The sequence below is a fragment of the Balaenoptera physalus genome (assembly GCF_965194825.1).
Source record: "Balaenoptera physalus genome assembly, chromosome: 2".
Classification (NCBI taxonomy): domain Eukaryota; kingdom Metazoa; phylum Chordata; class Mammalia; order Artiodactyla; family Balaenopteridae; genus Balaenoptera; species Balaenoptera physalus.
The window spans coordinates 155,882,373-155,909,544 of record NC_138883.1 but is presented as its reverse complement, the minus strand read 5'-3'; the positions used below and the strand labels follow the sequence as shown (position 1 = coordinate 155,909,544).

Genomic DNA, 27,172 nt, shown 5'->3' with positions numbered 1-27,172 from the left:
GAATTGGGACCAACCATGTTTAAATAACCTATAATTGCTTTATCTCTCCCATGGATGAAAATATAAATGCTTCTGTCCTCCAAAAGGAGAAGAGAAAAAAATTCTAATAAATACCTAGCTGATTTGACACTGTTTGGAAAATCAGCTGAGCAAGGGAAATGTTTGATAATCATAGTGTACAGCTAAGATGTTGCATTTCACATTTATATTTTTAGAAGAGGGTTACATTTTAAATATGGCAGTAATTATCATATCATGGAGAAAACAGCCTAAAAAAAAATTCTTTTTTTTGCAGTTGTACCTGAAGACTGGGGAAAAAAACTGATGCTAGGAAAATTGCCCTCACTAAGGAAATACATTTTGCCCAAGACATTTTATCCCATTTGTAGAGATAAGGGTGGCTAGGAGTATATTGATTATGGGGTTCAACTGGTTACAGAAAAGCTGAAGTTACATCCTATTTCAACATCACCTCTAATTCCCACTTATAACCACAAAAAATATTAATATGCACAGTGGTCAGTTTAGAACTCTGTGAGTAAAACTATTTTGCATTAGTCCCTTTATATTTTCCCATTGGCATTTTAATCTTGTCTCTACGGAGCAGGAACCTTTGAGTTTCGCTCCTTGGTAGCACTCAGTTTTTTCATCTGAAAAATAATGGAATTAAACTAGATCAGTGTGTCTCAAACTGTAATGGTGCATTTGAACCATCTGGGGGTCTTGATAAACTGCAGATTTGAATTCAGGAGGTTTCGGGGGTGGGACCCTGAGCATCTATCTACTCAGCTATGAAGCGGTGCCAGTAATGCTGGTCCAAGGACCGTGTTTTGGTAATGATGATAATTCACACCTTTCCTTTCCTCTTCATAAGATATTTTGTTAGATGACCCAAGGATTCCTGTTTCTGTCATCACGTTGCTTGAATTGTCTGTTGAATTTAGGACACTCGGTGCCTTGACTGCTCTCAGCATCCTGGAAAAAAAAAAGGTCCAGCTTAGGTTTTTCTGTTAATTATTTACAGTGTCTGTCTGCAGTCTACATCAAATGCTGGATGTGGTTAAGTTTTAATAAAAACCACAAGCTTGGAAAGGACTAAATTCAACTCACCTAAATTTGAGACCACAGACCCTGGCATTGATACAATGACCTCGCTATCCAGAAACTTTCTCCTTGATTCCTTTTAATGTTCTTTGACTACTCAACGAACACCTCATTAAATGGCAAGCATTCGTCCTACTTCCTTTCAGTTTCTTGGACTGTGGTCTGTCCCCTGTAAATGAGGCAACTCTTACTCTTACAGGTGAGGGAGTGTGGTCTAGATGCTGTAGAGCAAGAGGCAGAGATTCAGGGCTGTCGGCTCCATTGTGATATGAAGATATTTATTTTAGGCATTACAACAAACAACAACGTTAAGTGCTGTATTGAAGCACGGTTTTATTTCTATTTGTTGGCTATAAAATACTTTAAGAGGCTTAGGTGAAAAGTACTGGCTTACTAACATAAGCAACACCGCCCCAGAGCCCACGTGACCATCTTGGGTGAGTTATTTAATTCCTTCTATGCCTTGTTTTCCTTATCCTTGTAAAATAGGGTAAATTTTTCCCAGGATTGTTAAGAAGATTAAATGAGTCAATACCTGTCAAGTGCTTAGAACTGCACTTGGCACAGAGTGAGTACCATGGAAATATTTGTCAACACTGCCACTCCACGTCAAACTGTCAGATCTTGTTTCAGACCATATGCATTTATTTAGCTCTTAAGGAGTGATATATTTCTTGCTTGCTGTATACAAATTATTATTTAGCAGTCATGATAATCTCTAGCATTAATAAAACCTTATAACATAAAATCTTGATATAGTATAAATATTATTTTAATTTATTTTATTGTACATAGGCGCTGTGGAGGACACAAAAATTGCATGACACCAATTCTGTCTTCAAAAAAATGTATATGTAGAGTCTTATGAGGCAGAAAGACACATACTTAAATAAATGCAACGTAACAAAGAAGGCCTATTCCATACCCCAGAGTTGGGAAATATATTCAATATTTTCTGTCCACTGTTCTATTGCAAAACAAAGAAGAAAATCCAAGTTGTTATATTACTACTTTGGGTGCTTGACTTCAAGTGCAAAGGCTTAATTTTAATTTTCCTGAAATTATTTTTTCAAAATGGAACCAGTATTATTGTTTTTCTGATATGGAAAAGTGTAGACTGTCTCAGAAGATTAAAGAAGATAAGAGGAAACAGTAATTGCCTTCTGGAAGGGATTGTAAGAGGCAGGGAGCCTTAATTCTAATTGATAGACATTACATGATATATAGAAGGATATAAAGTAGAAAATGAAAGTACTCCAAATGCTACCATGAACACAACACTTTGGTACCTGATTCCTTCTTTAGGCATACATACATGTATTGTTTTTACGAAGACAGGATTGTGGTATATATGATATTTTTAAAATGCTTTCCATGCCAATAAATATAAATGTACAACACTCATTTTTCATGTCTGTATTACGTTTTATCATACACACGAGACTTGGCTGGTTTAACTGACCCTGTACGGTCCTGTGATGAATATCTTTGAACATACATATTTGTGTGATTGTCTTGCTTTCCTGGAATATACTTCTAGAAATTCAACTGTGGGGCAAAAGGTCTGCATGTGAAGTTGAGATTGACAAGAAACATAACATGAATAAAGAAATGAGCTATTTCCTTTCAATTCTCCCTCCATGGGAGAGAGGCGTATTGTGGTTTATAGGCAGGAGAAAAGGGATGGAGTCACTCTTGCTTCCCCATGGCTGGAAGGCGCAGGTGTTTGCCACGAGCATCGCCTTCAGTACCCAGGTAGGGAAACGGTGGAAAGGATGAGAGTGGGTCTTGGCTCTAAGTTGTGAGTGAGTCCTTGGTTGAATTTCATTTCTCTTTCTCTGTTTTCCAAAAGGAAATTCACTGCTTCATCTTTGAAGTAGCATTAGCACTCCTTCTGCTAATGGACTCCTAAGTAGTTAAGGTGAATATCGTGTTAATGCTTTCCTTAAGGAGGGTGGGGTTGGAATTTGAAGGGGATCAGAAGAGCTCTTTAGATTGGCTCAGCTTAGATGATAAGAAGAGGAGAGAAATGGGGGGGGGGGAATGGACAATATTAGATTTAGAAGGCCTCATTCAAACTTTAGTTCCCCCTCCACCCCCCTTAATATGAGGAAACTTACACTGGAAGGTTACATCACTCATCAAACTCATAAGGCTGATGAAAGGCTGAGCAGGAAAAGGAAGTTAAGCCTAAATTGTGGTTCAGAGTCATTTGCATTAAACCAAGCACCCTAATTAGGGTCATGTAGAGTTATTAAAGACTAGACGGGTACTGTGCATGTCTTTCACCTAGGATTTGCCTTCCTGAATGGTGCAACAAGTTAGCTGGGCAGCCTTGAACTAACACCAAGAGCAGCTCTAATTTTTGCCAGCCTCCTGAATACTTGAGTCCTCAGGGGTTATTTTGAAAGGAGTCTCTTCAAGTGCTGGAGGATAATGTGGCATTGTATTCAAACTATTAAAGTAACTGATGCGATAAGTCTTGGATAATGCCTGCAATCTACCTTCAAACCTGAAAGAAAAAAAAAAGTTTATGAGCAAAAAACACTTTAAACATTTTCTTTTGGAAGTGTGGGACCTTCAAGGAGAAAAGGAAGATCATTTGCAGCTCTGGCTTCAAATCCTGTTTTGGAACCATAGCCAAGATCAAACAGAGGTGTTTTTTTCATAAGGTAAAGTGGGCAAGTGCATGGGGTCGCTTGGTTTCTTGTGTGCTCACTGCAGAAACCTTCCTCAACTGTAAAACTACCCTCTGCTCTCCCTCAGGGGTTCAGAAAATGTGCTGTACTTGAATCTGTCCCTGCTTGATCCACATGTGCAGATTTTGTGAAATCTAGAATTTATGTAAATCATGTTTCTTCAGCCTTATTCAGGTAGACTTTGTGGTCTTTCTTTCACCTTTTATTCAACAGATATTTACAAAGCACCTACTATGTGCCAGGCTCTGTTCTAGGGGTGGAGGATACAGCCATAGTTCAGAGAAAGTCCCTACTTTCATGGTGCCAACTAAAAATTGGCACTTGCCATCTGCCTCTACGAGGATGAGGTCACTGGCCACTGTAGCCGCTGACCTTCAACACAGCCTGACAGTTTAGGGCAGAGATCAGGAACGAGGACCTCTGTGCTCCGGGAAAACCGGCAGAACAGGCCTTCTGATAGTTAGATATTTTCAGGAGAAGATTTTATGAGCCCAGATTCTTGTATTTCCTCTCATCTAGAAAAGCACTAATCGTTAACAATGACATCTGTTCCTCCTGACTAGCAGCAAGCCTCTGCCAAAATGTGTGCTTGATGCACGTGCCCCTATTCACTAAAGTCATAAACAATACTGACCTCCCCTCCACCTCTCTGGAGCAGTTCCTCAAAGCTATCTGAGATGCTATCTCCTGGGCTACAGTCCTCATTTTGCCCCAAATAAAACTTAACTTGCGACTCTCACGTGCATTTTTTTTTTCAGTCCACAGCACTGCTTTTGCAGTGGGAGAGACGGATGATAAAGTTTCTTCAAAATAATATGATATGGATGATGGTAAGTCCTGTGAAGGAAAATAAAGCAGGATATAGAGGCTCTGGGGGAGGTGTGTGTTTAAATATAGAAGGAAGTAGAAACCTGGAGGAGATAAAAGAACAAGTGGGCCAGTACTTGAGCAACTGTAGTCCAGGCGGAGGAAGGGTAAAGGCAAAGGCCCTAAGAAAGGGCTGCGCTCAGCCTGTCCAAGGAACAGCTGACCCAGCTCTGGGAGAAGCCAGGGAGGGAAGCAGGGTGGGCAGGACAGAGAGGCAGGCGGAAGTAGGAGACACAAAGGCTGTGAGAGGATGTGAGATCTCACCCGGGTCAGGTGGGAAACCACTGGAGAGTTTTGGGCAGTGAATGGTGTGGCTTGATTTACTCTTCAGGGGCTCTCTCCTGCGCCTCTGTGTAGGGACCCGATGGCTGGGGGCAAGAGGAGAAGCAGGAAGGCTGGTTTGGGGGTCACTGCTGAGCTGGCTGACCTGGAGACTCGGGGAGCCTGACGGCTTGGACTAGGGAGGGAGGAGGTGATGGAGTATGGAATACATTTTGAAGGTGGGGTCGAAGCACGCTGCAGCATATAGTGACTGCCAGACTGCTATCTGTTTACTGAAACAAAACTGAAACGTACTAGGTAAAATACGAAAGTGTCAGAAATGGTGACTCAACTATAGTCGTCAATATGGCAGTTGATAAATATAATGATGGATTAAAAAAAAATCCACCTATCTTTAGTCATTAATAGTAAAATAATGTGGTATGATAAAATAACATGAATAAGTACCAGAGCAGAAAACTGGAATCAGATGGGCCATACACCATACCCAGGGGTTCATCCCCTAAGTGGCCCCAGAAGAGTCTAAATCAATACTTGGTCAAGCGTCGGCCAGTCGTGGCAACTCCACAGGCCCATATCATCGATGCCGAGATATCTCAGGTCAAGTCTAAGGCTGTCCCTTGCAGAATTCCCCCTTGCTTAGGGGAGGCCAGCCTTTGCTCTGTTAAAGCCATCAACTGATCAGATGAGGCCCATTGATACCATGAGGATAACCTGCTTTACTCAAAATCCACCGATTCAAATGTTTATCCAATCCCAAAAAACACTTTCACAGAAACATCCAGAATAATGTTTGACCAAACATCTGGCACTGTGGCCCAGCCAAGTAGACACAGAAAATTAACTGTCAAAACCTCCAAACCCCAAGTTCCGTTCACTCACACTTTTGCAAGAGGGAAGAAAGTTGAGGGGTTTAGGCATCATAATGCTTGCGCCATTTATTTACCCCTGGTTTTATCCTCAAGCTGGTGGTCTAAGGATATACCTTTTTTAATAAATTCATTTACAAATGAAGGTGTGTGCTTTTCCTGTGATAAACTGGAAAATTCACCTCTCTTTCTACTGCCAGCCATGACTGCATAGGACCTTTTTACCATTAAAATTTCTGGCCTGGGGCCATGACATTGAATACCAGGGGAACATTAAAGAAAGCCACCATAAAAAACATGAACAACAATGGGAAATTTACTTCTCATTGCCTTCTCTAGGGAAAATAAAAAAAGACTTTTTATACTTTTTGTGAAGAGGAAGGCTCACGTCTCTGAACTATTCGCTCTTTAGAGTGTCCGTCAAGGTGGACACCTTACTTTTAATTTTTGTGTGTGTTTTTTTTTTTTGGCTGTGCCACACAGCTTGTGAGATCTTAGTTCCCCAGCCAGGGACTGAACCTGGGCCCTGGGCAGTGTGAATGCGGAGTCCCAACCACTGGACCGCCAGGGAATTCCCCTCACCTTACTTTTTATTTTTTTATTTTTATTTTTTTTGTGGGAAAATGGACATTTTTATTTTATTTTATTTTTTCAATTTAATTTAATTTATTTTTTTTATACAGCAGGTTCTTATCAGTTATTCATTTTATACATATTAGTGTATATATGTCAATCCCAATCTCCCAGTTCATCACACTTTTTAAAGAAATACAATCAGGGTTGTGTTGAGATGATATTGCCAGTGTACCAGCAAGTTCTCTCACAAGAGCCCAGCACTGAGGCTCAAGATAGAATAAGAACAATATTAATAGTGGCTCAGATTTGCATCATTCTTTGAAGCTGGCAAAATGCTACTGCAGCGTTGGCGATGAGAAAGATTTTGAGGTCTTTACACCTCTAAGGTTCCCCAGTTTGAGAGTCATTTATCCACAGATTTTTAAGAGTACAGACCACACTGCAGGGCACAGCATCCCCACATTGTTTTGTCACTAAAATTCAGTTTATAAAAATAGCTTTCTTATTAAAAGCATCGGCAGCCTGCTGCTGGGACTTCTACCCGGCAGTCTGTTTCCTCCTGTTCCAGAGCAACAAAACAGAAAGTAAATAAACCCGAAGAGTGCAAGCAATGGGTCACTCAGAAGCTATGCAAACAACCATTGCTTTCAAAAAACAGAATCCTTACCATCTTTTGTCTTCCAAGAAGCTAAAAAATCTACAAAACTGTAATGACTTTCATACAATCTTTCCAAAAGTGTATGCATGATAATATCCCACTTCTTTTACAGAAGGGGAAGAAAGGGAGGTGCCTCACTCCATAGTTTACATTCAGGTCAAGGCCAAAGCCAAGACCAAATTCCACAAACATTCACTGAGCTTTTTCTGTGTACAGATTACCATGGTAAATGTCAGATTCAGGTTGTGATCTTCAGATATGTATTTTTTCACTACGAAAATTTTGTCAGAAGCGTTCTTTTAATTGACAAATGGAATGAAGAGAAAAAAACCTGGCATTTTTTTAAACTAGAAAATATTGGCTCTTTCAATGTGATTTATGCTTTGAGTCCAGAGAAGAAAGATGGAGATATTTCTGTCTCAAAGAATTCGTGGTTTCATAGATTTTCTTTCTTTCTTTTGTTCTTTTTAGCAGCTGAAGGCACACCAACAAAAGATTCTTAAGAAATCACAGCCATACATTCTATTTTTATAGGTCTGTTACTTCTAAGAGTCCAGAGCAGTTTGAAACCAGTACAAATATGAAAGCAAATAGTGTGTAGCACAGTGCTTGGAAAAAAACAGACAATAACTTACAATGACTTGGACTACAGCATTGCCTCCCAACATGTCTTTTTGTATGATTTCTTTGACTCATGGTTTGGGCTAGACTTGAAAAACTTAGTTTATTATTAAACAAAACAGGAGGATTAAAGGAAATGTGTTTTTATTTTTATTTTTTAGTACCCACGTCAAAGCTTCATATCACTGGGTATATTATTACAATGCATTTCCTTAAATTCTCTCATTCCTATGAGGTAAGAAGCTATTACGTCCATTTCACAGTTGGTAAATCTGAGGCTCAGAGAAATTCATTGACTTATAAAGAATCTATTAGGGGACACCACTGGGATTTGAATGCAAGTCTCTTCATTCCTTATACCTTTTTTTCACTATTTTGGGCTGTAGTATTATTCTATGATCCATCACATGTGAATCTAAAACAGTTTTCTAGGAGCTGGCTATTGGTGTTGTTGTCTGCTTTTCAAACTGGATGTTAAAATTCGTTAGACTTTTAGAGATGGACAACTTTTCATAAAAGTAGTATAGCATTGGTATGTGTGAACGCTTTGCTTCCAATAAGCAGAATCTAACTTAAAGCCTTTTAATATCATATGAATCAGTTGCTAGCCCCATTCTTGTTTTGGAATATTTTATTAGCATTTTCAGGAGAGGAAACTACTGAATAGTGAAGTAAGAATAAAGAAAACAGGAGAAGATGGTCTATGAGGAAGTGGCTGAAATGATCACACAGGGTGCAAGACCTTGGTGGTGCAGAAAATAAATTGGGGATATGATTTGATTCAATCGTTCAACCTGTAGTTATTAAACACGAATTTTAAAATGTTACAAGATTGTACTAGAAGTTTATGAACAATGCATATTTTGAGCAAGTGGCAGATGGGAGACGGAGCAGGTAATATTTTGGAGCAGGTAGTACTTCTGAAGCTTCTCTTATGTGCCAGTCCTTCTCTCTGAAAGAGAAATTTAATCCATTTTTACATAGACAGGTAGAGAGGGAGGAAGGAGAGAGACACAGAGACAGACAGACAGAGAGAGACAAAGGGAAACCAATGATGGCGGAGCTGGGATTTAAGTACAAGTCCTTCTGGCTTCCGGTCCAAGTTCTTTTTTTTAAAATTTTTGGCTGTGCCCCCAGAGTGAAAGTGCAGAGTCCTAACCACTGGGCTACCAGGGAATTCCCAGTCCAAGTTCTTTCCATTCTAACATACTGTCTTATGGGGCAGATGTGGATTCAGTAGAACCAGGGAGTTTTCTGAAGGCCTCTGGTGAGTTTGGCAAAAAGATACCTGTTAGCTTTGAGTAATGCCTAATGCAGCCCAATCTTCAGCGCAAACCTTTTTGCCTCTTAAATAACATGAATATAGGCAGCACTCAATAAATATTTGAGGTTGATTTTTACTTACCAGGAGTTAATTTTCTTCTATATCTAATTTTTAATACATTTACCTTGTCAAGAAATTGGCTTGGGAAACCTTGAAAAATCCTTGAGTCCCTCCCTGACAGGGTATGAAATTAAAATGAAAACCTATAAGAACTTACCAACTTTATTTCAGAAGCATTTACAAGTGTAAAAATTAATCTTTACAGGGATAAGGAAAAAAAAATCACAGCACTCTACTAAAAAGCTACTTGTAATGACCCATTTTAAAAAATGGAAGCGGTTTTACTTTCCAAAGAAACATGTTATGTACTCTATATGTTATTCAAAAACGGAATGATTTCATATGAATATATTTGTTTACTTAAAACTAGAGCTGCCAAATTGTTATCTATAATCAAATATAGTAAGCACTGAATTCTTCCTTTACCCCTGATAGCTGTATTCCCAACACTCCACAAAAAACCAAAAAAAACTATATAAAAAAATCTGAAAGCAAGTCAAAATTTGTTTCCAGTAGATGGCACTGCAAATCAAGGCTTAATGGGTCTATTAACTATTATTTCTTTGACCAGAATAATTATTTCTGTAGTGAGATGCACTAAAGCGACTTATACAGTAAAATCAAATAGGTTGGGGGCTTTGAGGCTACAATAAAGCTGCATTGTCCAGTGTCCTGACACTGATATTTCTTCTCTATTTAGCATAGTTGGGGATTTATTAAGGTAGCGGGTGCATATAACAAAAACTGTCTACTTGCTTTTACGTGAAACCCACTTTTTGATGTGGGATTTTGGTTGCCCATTTTAATTTGTTTAGTCTATTTTATGTTATAAGTCCAAGGGGACTTTCTATACTTTTGCACAGTGCCTGATTAATCTCACTCAGGTTAGTTAACTTGCAGAGGCAAAACTGAGCCCAGGTCATAAGCCATACCCCTGACCTGTGCTGGTTTTCGGTGTGTGTATGTGTTTGTGTTGGACAATAAATAGTCTCAGTTATAGAGAATGTAAAAAATTGCAGACAACTCCAGCTCTGCCACGTAAAACGTGACACATGCTTACATGACACATGCCCACGGATCAGAGTCCTGCTTTGTATGTTAAGGAATACATGCTTAAAACATATTTAAAAACCATTTAAAGGAGACATTTCACAAAATAGAGACTAGAACATATTAAATGCTACCATGTATGTAAAGACACCTAGAAGAGCGTCTGGCACAAAATAGATGCTAAATAAATCTTCCCTCCTCTTTCTCCTTCTTTAATGGAGTGCAAGAGTGAAAGGCCAGGCCCTGCTCTGCAGCTGTAGGTGAGACCTCTGTCATTTCACCTCCCTGGACTCAGGCTTCCTTGCCTCTCAAAAGGGCTGGAAGCCAGGCTGCAAGATCTAGAATATTCTGCTTCATATAAAATAAGACTCACAAGTGGAGTATGTGATACTAGGCACCCAATACAAGTAGCCTCAGAAGCTGGATGTGACTTTTCATCATAATGTTCATCTTCCTCAGTGAAAAGGAAGCCATCAGTCAAAACTGGCACTTTCACAGCTAAACCATCTCTGCTCTTTAAATAAATGTCCTAGGAGAGTTCAGACATCACGAATTTTTTTTTAATACACCCTGTGTGTGCAGTTATTTTTTTCTCTTGTCAAGGAAGCCTGAAATTTCTTCATACTGTACAGGAAGCAACGGTGGGTTTCTGGAATTTTTAGAAATGGATGAGAAAGTGCTCCAGGTGATACCTTTGTGGAGCCCTTACTCACCACTACGCTCATTTACCTATTTAAACAGTGAGCTCCATTACCCAGGCTTTTCTCAGTGACTCTCAGGTACCTCGGCCCAGACACTTAGATGGGCAAACAAAAACCCATACAGTAAATACAAAAACACAATAGTAATCTAAATGAGGCAAAAGTATGACTCGAGCAATACCTTCACTGCTGATCGGGAGGGCAAAGAAGGCACTTCCCCTCCCGATCTGTTCCTTTTTTTTCCTCTTTGTGATCCCAGGGTTTACACCTTGGCTATTTTTAATTGGTAGAGATGGTTTTAGGATATTACAGAAAGCAATCTGTGGCTTTGGGCCGGGGTAGATTGATAAGCACTCTTTAGAGTTTGAAAGGACTTTACAGAACATCTAATCCAATCTCCTTTACCCATGAGAAAAGAATGGCTCAGAGACATCATTTGATTTACATAGGTCACACAGGAAATTAGTGATGAAGCAGGGATGAGGTCATTTGACTCCCAACCCAGGAGCTAAGTGCTTGAATGGGTATAGGGGAAAAGGGTGAATAAATAAGGGAGTGTCTTCAGATTTCACTCTTAGTGACCTCAGGAGGGGTGATGGAATAACACAATCTCACCTGGCCTAAGAGACAATATGTTATGATCCCAAGCCTCCAGCAAAAAGAAGATTGCATACATTCTTCAAATATTTGTTTATTTTCAGGGGCTTTTGGGTGACACTTTTCCATCCTTCTGCTTTCATGTTAAGCTAATTTGTCTAATATCGCAGAGATTCTCTATGTTAAGGAAGCAAAATGGTTCATTTTCTTTAGGGCATTTCCTCATACGATAACTTAAACATGGAGTAATTATGAGCAAATTGACCAACATTCGTCTTGGTGTGAAGATTATTGTGACAAGATTTAAGTAATCATATGTCTTTAGCATAAATCATATGCATATAGTTTTCGACTCTTCTGCAATACTTTTTGAAACACACAGAATAATGAGTGGGAAACTTTTCAACTGTTATTTTTATTCCTAAATATTTTCCAGTTAGCAAATATAATTTTAATATTTTATATACTTTAGCCTCATTCGCAGGAAAGAATTCCAAAGTCCCTTGGAAGGCATAAATTAGATGTGTAGGTGTATTTTAAAAGTGATATAATTCATGGCGTAACCATTGTTTACGCATGAAGTAAGTTACAGTCAGTTGGTGTGGTCAAAGCCTTATTTTTGCCAAGATTTTTAGAAACTGTTAACAATTTATAGAGGAATCTCGTGGCGTTTATCATGAGATTTACGTGGTTGAACTTCTCTGATTTGGAATGTATTATACCTTCTTTACTTTGAAACAGTCCCAGTTTTTACCAAGGCTTTATCTTTGGCTAACTCTTTTGTTTTCTCTCCTCCCCCCTCCCCCTCCCCCGCCCTCCTTTAATTGATTTAGGGTGGATTCTACATCTGGAGACTCAGATCCCTAAAGTATCTGCTTCTGAAATAAAAATGAAAGTGGGAAGGTATTGGAATGGGATGAAGGGCCGCGTTAATTACCTCGGGGAGTCTTCGAACCAATTTCTTCTGCCTCATTGATGTCCTTGGATAGAGGAGAATGGAGGCAGGATGCAAAATAAAGAGCCAAGGAACGTTCAAGAAGTCACGTGGGAAAAGCAATATGAAAGTAGAAGGTTGCCGAACTTTGAGAAATTTCACCCTAGACAACGTTGAGATTCTTGGAGGTAACAATGTGATGACCATCGTGTATTGTGGCTTCATGATTTTATTTCTTAATCGCGATAAATATAAAAACTCTAACTCCTCCACACTGTTCTCCAGACTCACGGGCAAAGTTATACAGGGGTCTGAGTACCAAAAACATAAAGAGACCCCAGTACTTTGGAGGAACCGTAAGATAATGTATACACAGGCCATCGAGTTAGGGATTTGGTGTCCTTTTGCAATTGTTTCTTATTTTGATGAAATAACGTTCCGTTTATAATAATGACTCAAAACTGGTAAACAAACCTAGAGCCGGCGCAATGGCTGCTGCAGCTCACGTCGCCGCAGCTCTTGGAGAGGGAAAGTGCATCCTCTCTGTAAACTGGAGCCGCCCGGAAGTCCTGGCGGGGGGGGAGAGGAGCGGTCCTCTGCCCCCTCCCGGGCCCGAGCCCCGCGGCGAGGTTTGGGGCACACGAGGGAGCGCCACGGCCACCGCGGTGGACGCAGCGCGGCGGGGAGCGGGGCTGGCTGGAGGAGGGGATCCGCTCTCAGGCCCCTCTGCTGCGGCTGCGCTTCAGCGGTGCCGAAGCCGGTGACCCTGTCGAAGGGAAGGGCGCGCGGGGTGGGTCTCCCGCGCTGTAAGTCCCCTTGGGATGGCACCGTCCACCGCCCCCCTCCCTCCCTACGGGCCAGACTGTGTGTTGAAGGATCGAAAAGACGAGACCCGGGGGTAGAGTCCAGAAGCCTGCCTGGAGTCCCCACTCTGGATCCCTAGTAGCCGCGGTGCAAACATGGACTCAATTGGGAGCCGTCTCAGAGTACAGAGGGAGGCAGTTTGGGGGTGCAGGCGACAGCGTTAATGTGCAGGAACAGGGTGCGGTCGGTGTGAGGATTCTTCGCCTTCAGTGACCTTCAGGTGAAAGAGGTCGGATGTCCCCAGGAGGAGGGGACCAGGAAGCTGGAGGGCATGCAGACTCCGGCTGGAGTTTGAACTATGCGTCGCTTGTCCTTTCTGAGTCTCAGGTGGTACCTCGAATGAACGGTGACAGGACGAAGGCGTTTTATACCTCGCAGAGCGCCCTCCAACATGTAGGGAAATACAATTTGCCCAGACTGCAAGTGCACGGCGTCTCACTGCCGCCGAAGCCCCCGAGGCTCTCCGAGGTCCGCCCACCGTTTCGGTGAAGGGGCCCTCGCGACCGCGTGGCTTGGCTGGAGCAGTTTCCCGGTACGTCCGTCGCGCGGTTTTTCTAGACCAGCCGGGCCCCAATGTCGGGGAGAGGACTCGCCAGGGCAGGACCCCGCCCGTCCCGCGCGCGCTCAGACTCTGACCTCCTCTCTCTCGGTCCTCCCCGCGCCTTGTCCCCCGCCCTTCAGAGCGTCCACCTATCCTCCGAGGACTTATAGTGCCTGAGGTCTCCGGTCCGCGAGGACTCGCGGGGGTGGAAGGACGTGGAAGGACGTGAGAGGGAGGGCGGAGCTGCGAACTCGAAGCCGCCTTGGAGCGCAGGGTCCTCTGGCCCCCCGGCCCGGGCCAGGGAAGGGGCGCGGCGAGAGACGTTCTTAAGAAGGAGATGGACACAACTGGGAGACTCTGGGGGATTTTACCCCTTGTGGCAATAGAGCAAAAACCCTGACAAAACGTGTCAGTTCTCCATTTCCCACAGAAATAAATTCTAGCCCCCAGCAGCATCTCCTCGCTCCTTAGTACAGCAAAGCCCACCTTCGGAAGTTCTCCGTCTTGCCCACTCGGGCGTCGCCAGCATTTCCGCATTGGTGACATTACGTTCAGTCTCTGCCCAGCCGTTGCTCGGGCTGGGGAGCTCCACTTTGTCCTCCCTCCACGCCCCGGGCAAAGTGCCCGCGGACCCGCACACGCCGCCGGGAAACCCTACCCTGCGCCCGTCTGCACTGCCCCTGTTTCACTCCCACCATCGCAGAGGGCCACGTTTTTCTCGGGCAGGATTCCTTTCCCGCCCTACAAGAGCCAGCCTAGGCCAGGTGCCCTCTGCGGTCGCCCCGGCCCGGACATTTCCCCAGGACACGCCGTGGCGACCCTCGTTACCTATGTCCTGCCGATCGCAGCGGCAAGCTGGCCCGAGCAACCCCAACTGAATTTTCCGACCCCTCTGGGCTCGTTTCCCTGGAAAACCTTTCCCTGACCCCCTCCCGCCATCCCTAAGTGGCCAGGAAATGTTTCAATCTCCATAGAAAAAGCGCAATTTAAGTGCCGGGTGGGGCGCAGTGGGCGGGACTCGGGTCGCAGAGAGAATTGAATTTCTCTCCGCTCGGAACCAGCCTTCGGCGGATAAAGCGCAAGTTTGTGCATTTGGTCCACGAAGGGATTGCAAACCGACGAAACAGAAAGTGTTCCAGTGAGATGCGGAGTTTGCCCAAATTTCCCTGCAGATGGGTGTGCGGAAACGCCTGTGATGGGAACTTTCTGCAGATCGTGTATGGATGGGAGCTAAAGAAAAAAAGGGAGGGGAGCGGGGCGGGGAGGGGGCAGTGGGAGCGTGAAATGTGCCTCTGTGTGAGTGTGTGTGTGGGGGGAAATGTACCCAGACGCGGAGGCGTCACAGGGGGGGCGTCACAGCGGGGGCAATGGAAGGAGTGCGGAACGTCCCGCAGGCTAATTGGCTTAAGACGTTCTGCAAGCGCTTGGAAAAGGTCGTTGAAGGAGTTCGCTGCACACACACAAAATAATAATCTTAAAAAAGAGTGCCGGGCATGCGCACAGAGAGGATGCCATATTGGAATGAGGCTGTAGTGGGAGTCGGCGGAGTGAAGCGGGCGCGCGAGGGAGGCGGCGGGCGGGGAGCGAGCAAACCAGAGCTAGCGGGTGAGGCCGGTGTCCCCCCCACCACGGCGGCGCCCGGGGTCTTAGTCCAGGCCGCGGGGAGGACGAACTTCATCAGGTAGGACGCCGCGCGGTCGCTGTCCCCGCGCCCAGCCAGCCCAGCGAGCAGACCTCCGGCCCGCAGGTTGAGCGCGCCGGTCAGCTTCTTTTTTCCAGCTCCGAAAAAAAGGGAAGCTGGGGCCAGCCCGGGGGTGGGGGGCTGGAGGAGGGGGTGCTGAGGGAGAGGAGCGAAAGGGAAGGACAGGAGGAGAAAGCGACAGCACTGGAGCAGAGCCCCAAAGTCCGCTCTGCGCTCCGGGTTGTCATTTTTGCTCCCCCTGTCCCCTTCCCCCGGTCCCTCGGCTTTGCAAAGCCCGGCCTTGGCGGGGGTCCGTCCGTAGTTGCAAAGTGTCCTCCTCCCCGGGTGCAAGCTGTCCCCTCCCGCCGCCCACCTTCCTCATTTGTGCGCTCATTTTAGCGACGCAGCCGCCCTTGCTACCCCGCGCTCTCTCGTTGGGGTCTCTTTCTTCTTCCTTTTTTTTTTTTTTTTTGGTGTGTGTGTGTTTGGGGTGGCGGGGGGGGAGTGGGGGGAGAGGATGGTGGGGTGAGGACTGGAGACCAACCATCAGGGGGGTTAAAAATCGTGGACCCATTCGGAATCCCCCCTTTGGAAACATTTGCCTGTGCAGCTGAAATGAAATTGTCAGTAGTAGTTTCGGAGCGTGCTCCCGCATGGATGATCTTTTTGTTCTTTTTTTTCTTTTCTTTATTATTATTATTTTTTTTTCTTTTACGTTAAAGTAATATCCTGTCACTTGGGGCTTTCCTGTTGTCTACTCTCATATGACCTTTCAAAATTACTAATCTGATCAGGCTTTGGAGTTTATTTTTTTAATGTGTGTGTGTGTGTTTGTGTGTGTGTGTTGGTAAAATCCGCCAAAAAAACAACTGTAGGAACTGCTAGATATATTTACTGATTTTTGACCCGAGGCGGCGGGAGGGGATTAACCGGAGAAAGGGGGAGCCTTAGGTGAGGGAAGTGGTTGATTTGCGGTGGCCAGACGCAAGTCCAGAGCCCGATCCGTACTCGTGTTTTCTTGGAAGCAACGGCGGGGAAGGAGTATTTAGAAGCCGTGCCAGATTCAATATGGCGGGCTAAGGTGGCTTTTAAAAACTGAAAATAAAGGTTTTGAGGTGGGAAAAAACCCAACCGGAGGTGCCATCTCTTAGTTTCAACTCTCTTTGACTACTCCAGTAGCTGCTTTAGCGAATTAAATGGGAAAAAAGAGAGGGAATGAGCTGCCCTAGTTTTTTCCGTGGTTAGAGTCTGCGTGTGTCCAGTCCATTGCTAAAGGGGAGAGGGGTCCCGCTGGCCCGGACCGGGGCATCCGAGCACAACTGCTCTGTGTGCCTTTGGATCAGTGTGCATACCTGTGTGTGCAGTTGGCGGGGAGGGTGCCAAAGAGATCCGCCCCGAATTCGTGTGTGCGTCTTGGAACCAGACCCTACCATGATTTGACATGACAAACTGCTGACACGTGGTGCAAAATACATGAGGGCAGAGGGAATGATTTATTTCGGCTTTCTAGGAGACCAGTTCTCTTTCTCTGTATGCTGGATCCTGTGTGCGTAAAGCCCGGTAGGTGGAGCGGGGAGGTGCTTATTAAAAGGACTCACTCACTGTCCAGGCTTTCGGGTGAAGTCGGACTGCAGACGCCCGTGGGGTTCTGTGTGCAGGGGGCGCGCTGCAGTTAGCGGTGGGCACCCGGTGCAGTTCGCGCCGCGGTGGGGTGAGAGGTGGGGGGGCCGGCGTCCGGGGCTTGGTGGGTAGGGTGGGGGAGTGAAAGTGCAGCGGCGGAAGGGCGGGGGCGCGCGGACCTCCGCTGCAGAGCGTGCAGGGGGGAGGGGAGGAGTTGCTTTTGGAGTTGCGCTCTAGGGGTGGTGGGGGATGGGGAGAGCGTTAGCGGAAGAAAGTGTCCCTTGCTCTGATCGGGCTCCGAGAGGGCTGGATCCGCTAGGGGCCTTCTCGGCGAGCGAGCAGGGGTGTCGCCTTGGGCTTTGAGAGGGCGGCGAGGTGCCCGGGAAAAGCCGGCCTCCGGGCCCGGAGAGGGTCAGGGAGCGGAGTTTGAGGGCAAAGTCGGAGCTTGTGAGTGGAGCCCGAGGGAAAGCAAGCAAACCGAGCGCCCTTAGCTGGGAACTGGGGTCCCCGACAGGGGTCGCTAGTGGCCAGGATGCAGCCGCGGAGCGGAGGTCGCGCAGCGGTGCCAGCGGGGTGGACCTGGGGGACTGGGGCCACACGGCGGCCGCGCGCCGTCCCCAGGGCCAGGCGAGGGCCGGTCCGGGGTACCTTCTCTGTGCCCGTGGCCTGATGGCGCGTCTTCCTAGTGCGCCAAGATGATTTTAAATCATGGGGTTAAAAAGATAGCGCTGGCCAGGTCTGTAGTTACTGCAGTAACGTGGTCTCTGGGCATTTTCAGAGGCCTGGAGGGAGGATCGATGGTATCGGTTTGTCTTCCCACTTAGACGGACGCCGCGCTGTCGGACAGGCCAGTCCCTCGCGGCGGCCCGTGGGTGGGGCCTCGGGGGAAGCATCACCAAGATGCGAGACCCCGCGGCAGATTTTCCCTCCGACCTGGGTGGCGGGGCTGAGCGATCTGCGACCCTCAGGCCGAGACGCGTTTCGCACCCCCAACCGCCGGGCCGAGCGCGCGGCGCGTCCCTGGCGCTCCGGTCCCGCGCGTCCCCCCGGGGACAGCTCTCCCGTGGGCTTCGCCCAAGTGGAAACCAGCCTAAGATGGCTCTGTGCTTGTAAACTGCAGTTTCAGCCGGGAACCCCTCCCTTCGTCCTCCTGACGTCGCGGCTGACAAGCGCACAATTCACTCCAACGCCCCGAAACCTGCGATTTTGCACCGAGCTGTGCGGTGGAAGCGAACATACAACCGACTGCGAAGAACATTCCACAGGATTCTCGCAGGGCCCAAGTTTTCCTTCTCTTGGGTAGGAGCGGGAGGAGGGAGGAACCGAGACGAGGCAGGAGCACGGCCGACCCCCGCCCCGAAACCGGGGCTGGGGACTTTCACGCGTAAAAAACGCAGGGAGGTGCCCCGGGGACGCGGAGGGTGGCCTTGCGGAGCGATGGCTACTCTCAGGGGCGCTCGTCCTTGACCATATTGGTGGTGTCGGGAGTCCGGACACGACGCCGGGAAGCCTGGGAGGCCGTTTCCAAACTTCTGTAGACCTGCTTGCAGTTTCGCTTTCGGAATTTTCGGGATCTTTGGGTTTATAGAGTTGGGTGGGATTCCGGGAAGGGCAGGGCGCCAGGGGCTGGCCGCACGGCTACTCGTTCCTTTCAGTGCAGAAGTGAGACTGCTCACCCATTCGGGCGTCCCCTGCGGTGCCTCCCTGGACCCCGAGCGCCGGCGCCTTTGAGGGTCTGGGGCTCCAGGCCCCGCGCTCCGCCCCGACTCCGGAGAGCTTGGTCCCCGCGCCGCGTTTTATCGGCTCCAGCGGCGCAGCCGCGGCGGATCCGAGCCCACTGGTGGGAAGCTGCCTCCGACGCAGGCAGACCCTGCCTGAATCCAGATCCATCGCCGCCGCCCTCTACCTTCCCTCACCCTTCCCCCCTTGCACCGTAGCGGAGGGACCCGGGGGACCGATTGGCGTGTCTGTACCAAGCAAATGGACCCAGGTTTCACCAGGTCGGAGAAAAACCGAAAACAGGCTCAGATTCGGCCCCGTTTCCTGGGAGTCTTTGGGGGTGGGGAGCGAGGTGGAGCGGGTAGGTGTGGGGGAGGGGAGAGGCCTTGGTGGTCAGAAGGAATTGCTGGCTAGGCTGTCCTTTGAGATAGGAGATCTGCTACTTTCTCCGTTCGAAGCATTAAATTTGCACACACTCTGCTTCCTCCTTTCCATAAATAAGTACTGTCTCAGATTTTTATCTTAGTTCATGGCTGGGACCCTGCCGCTGCCTGGAAGGTGGCTGGGGTGGGCGGGGGACCATACACCCATGCGCACCAGAAATCCTCCAGTCCCCTACCCAAGCTGTGCGTAGAACCCATTCCAGGGCCAGTGGAAACCACTAACCAGTGGCAGGGCGATTCAGCACCCCTTACCCCAGAGAAGAGTTCCATCAGCCAATCTGTCTTGATGTGTGTTGTTCTAGAAGTGCCAGCTGAGACCAGCAGGGGTGACAAAGGAGTATTTCCCATTTCCCATTAGGTTACCAACATCTTGAACCTCAAAGAAGCCATCTGCTGGGACATGAATTTCACTAATGATGGGAATAATTGATCAGAGAGGGCTTTTCCTCTTCATGTTTTCTTGCAGAAATTGTGGACTAATTTTTTGGGAAACCTTGCTAGTTTCCCAAAACCAGCTTTATGATAACTAGCTTTATGATTCTTGACTTAAAAAAAAAAAAAAAAGCCGGAAGCAGAAGAGGGTCCTGAAGAAAGGGGAAAGCCATGGTGATTTCCCTTTTCTCTTTATAATAAGACTTTCCTTTGCTGTCCTGGGAGTGCTGATGGGTCATCAGATCCCATTTTGCCCACTCTAGTTGAGGTGGCATTTTCCACCTTTCTCTCTGTGCCGTTGTCCCCAAAGGACTTGCCAAATCCGAGCAAAAATGCTGGGTGATGGAAACATTGCTCTGAGCAGTAAGTGAATGAGACTTCCCTTGAATTGATAGAGGGTGCTTTTGGGATCAGAGAAGCACATGTAGTGAAAACGCAGAAGATTTCAAAGTAAAAGAGTTCTTTTTTTTTTTTAACTAATTGAACAAAAATAGTCTACTGTGGAATTTGAATTACCTCCAGTTCTAGTATCAGATACCATTTCTCTCTTAGTATTTCACTATTTTTGGAACTTTTGGAGTTCCCGTAACAGTGTAGAGGCCATAAAGAAGAACTTGTAAAAGGTTCTTGTCCCAAAAAGAAACTAGGATCCATAGTTGAAGACACATTCAGTGTTTTTTTTTCTGACTGTTCTTACGTCGACATTGCCCTAGTAGCAACTTACTGTTCCCATTCTACAAGTAAGAAAAACTGGTTAGGGAAATGATACTTGTCATGACAAACCATCTGTGCATTTGTAGTGGTGACCTGTGATCTGACAGCTCTGTTTTGTAAGGAAGATTCCTGACAGAGGAGGAGAGGACAGAATCGGGAGGAGGCCTGGCTTCTAGTTTCAGCGATGCTTCCGTCTGGCTGTATGACCTTGGACCAGTTACTGGAGGTCATCTTTCTGGGCCTCAACTTCCTTATCTACAAAATAGGTGCTTTGGACTGGAATCTCACTCAGAGATCCCCATGGTTCTATTTGGGAAATAAAAAGATCTGTGGTTCAACACATCTATGCAGACCTGCCCAAGTGATTCATCTTTCAGACTCTTGTCCGGAAGGTAGAGTGGAAACATTACTGGCCATCATTACGGAGGATGTCTTTGAACGCAGGTCACTGTGCAGAAGTAACGTGGTTATTGTTAAGGGATGCAAGCTCCACATGGGGTCATGGTTTCACTTGTGCTCTGGAAAAGGAGGGGTGTAGAGAAAATTGAGGCACACCACTCTAGCCTTCACATAGAATCCCAATAATGGCAGGACCTGGGCCAGGTCATAAAGAATACAGGCCATAAAGAAAAACCTGATTTGAGTTTGCTCTAATAATTCCTAGGACTAGAAGGGGCCATTCCAAATAGCCCTCTCTACCCTGCCTGCCCAGACAGGGTGAGTGCTTGGACCTTATTCGATTATATTCATAGTGTGGGTGGATGGCTGCAGCCTCCAGGTAACCCAGCCAGTGAAAGAATCAGATCTGACCCTCCATTTTCCATTTCTGCCCTTTAGGCTGGGCCACTGGGCAAGTACTTCCTCTCTTTGTAAGACTGATAATGTCCTGGGACGTTCTTAGGAAACTTGATCTTGTTGGCTAAACCAAGTGTTAGCTGTTTGGAGGTCTGTGTAAATAATCAAGATGTTTATAGACAGGACAGTGTATTGTAAATAAGGGAAGATACTCAATTTAGAGCTTGCGGTCTAAGAGGGAATGTTATATGATTTATATAAAGTTATCAAATAAAATTCTTAAAGGATTGGTTTTGCATGATCAGTACAGCAGTGTTCTGATTAAAAGATGCCACCATCATACTCCCCATCTGGTTAGCCCGTAGAGAATTTTAAAACGTGCTAATTCTTCGCTATACATTGACAGTTAGGGTCCTTCATGTTACGGGTAAGATGATACTAAAGGTTTTGCTCTCTTGTCATGTAGGTTTCTATTCTTGTGATAAGATAGATGTCTTTGACACTGATTTAAAGAAAGAATCCATTGTGCTTTTGGTTTCATTCTTTTTGATTTTCTTAAAAACAAAAGTGACACATTTTGGTAGATGCCTTGCATTTGGTGACTTCTGAAGTGTGGGGCAAAGAGCGTCAGCAGTTGTGACTACAAAGGAGGGGTTTGGAGCTGGTGGGACGGGGGAAGGTGGGACAGATTTGTATCCTGTGGTATTTTTCCCCCTGCAGTTGTATTGGCTGAGAAAAGATACCTTATAAGGTTATTTAAGCATCCTTTCTCCTAAATTTGGCAAGTTGTTGTTTTTTTCCGTTTCATTCAAAACTGAATTATGAACTCAATCACTTTCAGGTACAGTATGAGCATCTGAAATTCCAAGTGCAAGTTCCTACAAGGTCTCATGTAAAAGATAATTCAAACAGATGCTCACTGAAAAACCACACATTTGGATTTGAAAGGGTTGTGAGATTACTCTGATTTGGAATTATCTGTTTACTCCAAATAATATAAAAAAAAAATAGTAACTACTTATTGAAGCATCTACTATTTGCCAGGCACTCTTCGAATTGTTTATATTTGTATATCCTCTATTTTACGAGTGTTGTCACCTCCATTTTGCACATGTGGAGATGGAAAGGGAGCCTGAGTCACTTGCTAGCAAGTTTGAGCAAGAGAGAGAGTGAGGATTTGAATCCTAGTCTTTTTTTTAAACTTTGGGTTTTTATTTATTTATTTTATGGCTGTGTTGGGTCTCCGTTTCTGTGTTGAGTCTTCGTTTCTTGATGCTTTCTCTAGTTGCGGCAAGCGGGGGCCACTCTTCATCACGCTGCGCGGGCCTCTCACTATTGCGGCCTCTCTTGTTGCGGAGCACAGGCTCCAGACGCGCAGGCTCAGTAGTTGTGGTGCACGGGCCTAGTTGCTCCGCGGCATGTGGGATCTTCCCAGACCAGGGCTTGAACCCGTGTCCCCTGCATTAGCAGGCAGATTCTCAACCACTGCGCCACCAGGGAAGCTCTGAATCCTAGTCTTAGACTGTCTTGAAACTGTGTATATTGATTACCTGCTATGTGTGAGACACAGCCTAGCAATTTAAGTGCATTAGCTTATTTAATCATTATAGGTGAGCGCTGGTATCTTTCTCGGTAATTTATCGAGTCTTTGGGGAGGTTATATAGGGCCACACAAATAGGTTTGTTTTTTAAAAATATTTTATTGAAACAGAGTAAGACTAGAGCATTTTCCTTTTGCATTCAGTTCAGACGGTCATGGGAGAACAGAGCTTAAGTCACTGTTTTTAAATTTTGAAGTGAATTTACGCGGTGTTCCTGGGTTGGGAAAGAATGTTGTTCACAGTCACGTGATTTGACCATTAAAGCTTTGGAAAGTGTTGAATTTCTGAAATTTCATCTTGATTTAGAAAATAATTGGGAATTCCCTGGTGGTCCAGTGGTTAGGACTCGGTGCTTTCCCTGCCGTGGCCTGGGTTCAATTTCCGGTCAGGGAACTAAGATCCCACAAGCCAGGCGGCGCGGCCATAAAAAAAAAAATTGGCTTTAATATAAGTCTGTTTTCTTCCCCCCTCCCTCTCTGAAAGACACTACGCACTAATGAGGGTGAGAATAAGTTTAAAAATTCTCAAGTCGCGGAAGTAGTGGAGAGTGGAAATCAGGCAGACAGCATGGAAAGCTGGGGAAGGAAGTACAAATTTTCCCTTCTAAGTAGCGTTGGCCGCTCGTGAGCACAGTCTCCTAGATTCTACTGAAGTTCTTGATGTTTTATTGGATTATTTTCTTGTGTGGTATGAAACTGAAGATAAAACCCCAAAGCTGTTCTCCCTGGGACGTGTGGGTCAACTCTGCTTCTCTTTGCTCCTGGGTCATCCGCTCTTTGCAGGCTCCTCCAGGGGTAAGTTGACCTCACGCTTGAAGCTGACAGCTCAAAGCCAGCTCCACTTACCCTGTGTGAGTGGAAGTTGATTTCACTTCCTTAAAAGTCAAGTTCTGCCAACTCAAAGTAGCTGGATTTTCATAGAAAGTGGCTTTGGCATTATTTTAGAAAGTGCACTAAAGATGGTGTGAATACACTATGGCCTGCTGGTTAGAGTGAACCAGTCTTGGGAACTTAGAAACCCCAGTTCTGGTTCAGAGCTTTCCATGTGACCTTGGTCCAGTGGGTAAGACTCTGTGCTTCCACTGCAGGGGCCGCGGGTTCGATCCCTGGTCTGGGAACTAAAAGATCCTGCATGTGTCTCGGCCAATAACAACAACAAAAAAGAGTGGAGTGGTAGAAAAATCTAGGGGGATGGAGGGAAAAGCACAGTGCCAAAATTTCGGTTGGATTCCTCTGGTGTTGGCATACATTTCTGTAGGGAAGACACTGCCTTTCTAAGGGCAGAGAAGTGGACAAGGGCAGCCTTAGAATGAAGGTATGTGGGGGGGGGGTGGGAGGGGAGGGGAGGGTTTATCTGGAGAGAGTTAACCTGTGTCTTTGTGAACCGGAGGACAGAGGTCTTGAAGATGATGTTAAGAAATCCAGAGTGCAGATGTTTACTGTTCCAGGCATCCCACTTGTTTTCTTAATGAACATCATGGTTGATATTAACTCACTAGGTTAAAGTTCATCTGCTTCTAATCATAGTTATTCTTTCATAATGCCTCATCTTTTATTTGTAAACATACAAACCACAGATGTAAAATCACTACCCCAACCTCTAGCTGTTTGTTGCAGGCTAATGGTTGGACCCTGTTCTGCTCATTTTGCCCAGATTGATTTGCTAAGATTTCCACTGGCCCGTCAGCCTGATTTTGGTCCTTTTTGAATGCTGCAGGCCTCATTCTGCATATTTTGTCTTTGTCCATCTTATTCTCAGTTCTCAGCCTTAATTTTCCATGTGGCCTAATTAAGAACAGCCTTTTTAAAGCCCCAGAAGATAAAAAGATGTGTGTTGGAGAGACTTACCTCCCGGGTGTTTGGATTTTTGTTTTTTGTGTTTTGGGGGCTGATTTTTCAGATATTTATCCGGTGGCAGGTGACAGGCTCTCCTAGCTGAGTCTGTCAGCCAGGCCCAGAGTCTTCCGAGAAGCATTAACCTCAGTGTGCTAATGAAACAGAAAAGAAGGTTATGCAGAACATAGCTGTTGATGCTTCATACTGAAGCTGACAATTTCCAAGATCCTTCAGGGCCACACGCCTAATGGATCGAACCCCTGCCAGATGTGCTCCCCTGATTTCAGGGAAGGAGATGTGAACAGCTGGATGCCATCATTTATTTATTTACTTTTTATTGGGGTATAGTTGTTTTACAATGTTGTGTTCATTTTTACTGTACAGCAAAGTGGAGTTCCCTGTGCTATATAGCATGTTCTTATTAGTTACCTATTTTATACATATTCGGGTATATATGTCAATCCCAATCTCCCAGTTCATCCCACCCCCCGGGTGCCATCATTTTAATAAAGGCTGATGGTTATGGAGCAGCTCGTTTTTCTCTGCTCCCCTCTCCCTTGGTCTCCAGCAGTCCACAGCACTGTTACTAAAAACAGCCAACTCTGGAATCAAACCTACCAGCCCTGGTTTTCTGTGTTTTTTGATGTTCTGCTTGGAGGCTGGAGAGTGGCTCTAAGTGGGGTAACAGAATGTTTGGAGCCTTGAGTTTTGGTCCTTGTCATTTATTGTCTTTAAAACTTTAACTTAAATATGCTTTATTCTTCCCAGCCAGCTGCAAAATGCAGACCACCCTCTTCCCCTTTTCATGCCCGCACTGTGAACTAGAGCGGCTTTGGGCAGTGTAGCAGATTGTACACTTTGAGTAGCCAGCTGGGCATTGGGGACCCGACCCCCCCCTCTTTTATGAAAGCTTTTGGGATCCAGCTTAGACCATGGTGACTATTTCCTTTTTTGAGTCTTTATTCCGTTGGAGCGGATGCTATATTGTTCTCTCCTACTACATACACTTTTAACCAGGAAGGTCTGGGAAAACCCAGATTTCCTGAAATGTTTGAGTGGGAGGGGAGACTTTAGGAGGCTTCTAGAACAGTCCTTGTGTTTTGCAGATAGAACAGTGTTGCTTGTTGTTGCAGTTAAAAAGGCCAAGAGTACATTCTGCTAAGTGATGGTCACATTATGGGGTAAAACCAGATCTTCTGCAGTCTTCCGTAACAATGTAAAACTTGCTACTTTTCCCAAGTTCTTTATAACCAAAGTAAATTAGGGTGTTTTTATTGACTTTGCATAATGATTTGCAGTTGGAGGGGCTCCACTTATTACTATCTCATTATTTACTATCTTATTAGTCTAGTACATTTCCTTCCTGCATTTAAATGTATCGCTGGTACCATGTGACTGGTGCCCAGTTTTATGGATATGTATCTATGGCTTAAAGTCAGCACCTGTAATGCTCTTCAGTTCTTTTATGAATCCTCAGCTCCGTTGCAGAACCCTGCAGGCCGTGGTGACTCTCAGGCTGCATCCTTCAGAGGTGGGCTTGCAGAGTCCTGATTGGTACTTTTCATCGTCGGTGTCTTAGTTGATGGCAGGATGACTGCGTGGTATCCCCAAAGCATCACTGCTCTGCCTCTGTCTTGCTCGAAGTCATCCGATTCATAAAAATCCCCTCAGAAAATTAGGTACTGATGATTAGATGTTATCTATGCATGTCTAGCGTACAGAAGGGTCCTTTGTAAGATTTCTTTACTTCTTGAGTTCTCATGACTGTACATAAAACACATGGGCTAGCTTCCTTAAAATGACTCATATGCACACGTGTGTAATGTGAGAGGCAATTCTCCTGTAGAATATGAGGTTACTTAGCTTTGTTAACAGCCTTGGATTGATGTTCTAATTCATTCCTCTTAATATTTGTAGGTGATGGGGAAATTCTATGTTTGGAGTTTGTGCAAGATGTTAGCACTAAATGTCTGTGTTAATTCTGAAACGTCATGCTTCTTTGATAAGGTCCTACAACCAGGCTCTTCTGTGTCAAGTATTTCATGTCCGTCGTAAGCTAACCTAAGGTTGGTGTTTACCTTTGTGGCTTGGAAGTAAACTTCTGGTGTAAGAAACCCTGTATCTCTACCTTGATGCAAAGACTGATCTTATAGTAGATTTAATTGGGTCTTTCAAGGCCTCCGCCGTCTTGACAGTAAATACGTAGTGAATCATACATAAATAATTCATAGGTAAATAGTTAATAAATAAATAAATGAACTTCCAGGATGGGGCACAGCTAGTCTGCAGTTTGATTAGGTGTTCTCTTCTCTTGAGCGAGTAACTTGGAAGGCTCATTTTCTCATTTTTCGCATGCCCGCTTTTGAACGACCGATTTTGCTCAGTCCGGAGTGATACACTTGCCGATTGGTTAGGAGGTTAAGAGGTGACAGTTAAAACCATGAATCAGAAGACACATTTGCTATTGTGGGAATCGTAGGCCACCGCCAGCCCTGGTATTTATCCCTCAACCTCCTCTTATCTCCTACATATCTTATTTCCTAGGACGGAGGTATGAATCGGGATGTGAAAAATTAGCATTTCTT

The 27,172-nt window shown here is 45.4% G+C and overlaps 2 protein-coding genes across 8 annotated transcripts in view; one reads left to right on the top strand and one right to left on the bottom strand.

Moving 5' to 3' along the window:
* Nucleotides 1–876: 876 nt before the first annotated feature.
* LOC309655438 (uncharacterized protein) lies at nt 877–14,527 on the bottom strand. The gene is made up of 2 exons (XM_082450586.1): nt 12,346–14,527; nt 877–975 (listed from the first exon to the last, which is right to left on the bottom strand). The coding sequence occupies exon 1, from the start codon at nt 14,291–14,293 to the stop codon at nt 13,367–13,369; it is 927 nt and encodes a 308-aa protein (XP_082306712.1). The 5' UTR covers nt 14,294–14,527; the 3' UTR covers nt 877–975; nt 12,346–13,366.
* Nucleotides 14,528–14,804: 277 nt separating this feature from the next.
* Nucleotides 14,805–27,172, top strand: part of SFMBT2 (Scm like with four mbt domains 2) — a 219,241-nt gene continuing 206,873 nt past the window's right edge. For 2 of the 7 annotated variants that reach the window (XM_082450575.1, XM_082450569.1), the window contains exon 1: nt 15,305–15,428. The gene's annotated coding sequence lies outside the window, so the exon portion shown is untranslated. The other 5 variants (XM_082450570.1, XM_082450574.1, XM_082450572.1 and 2 more) reach the window with 5 other exon arrangements.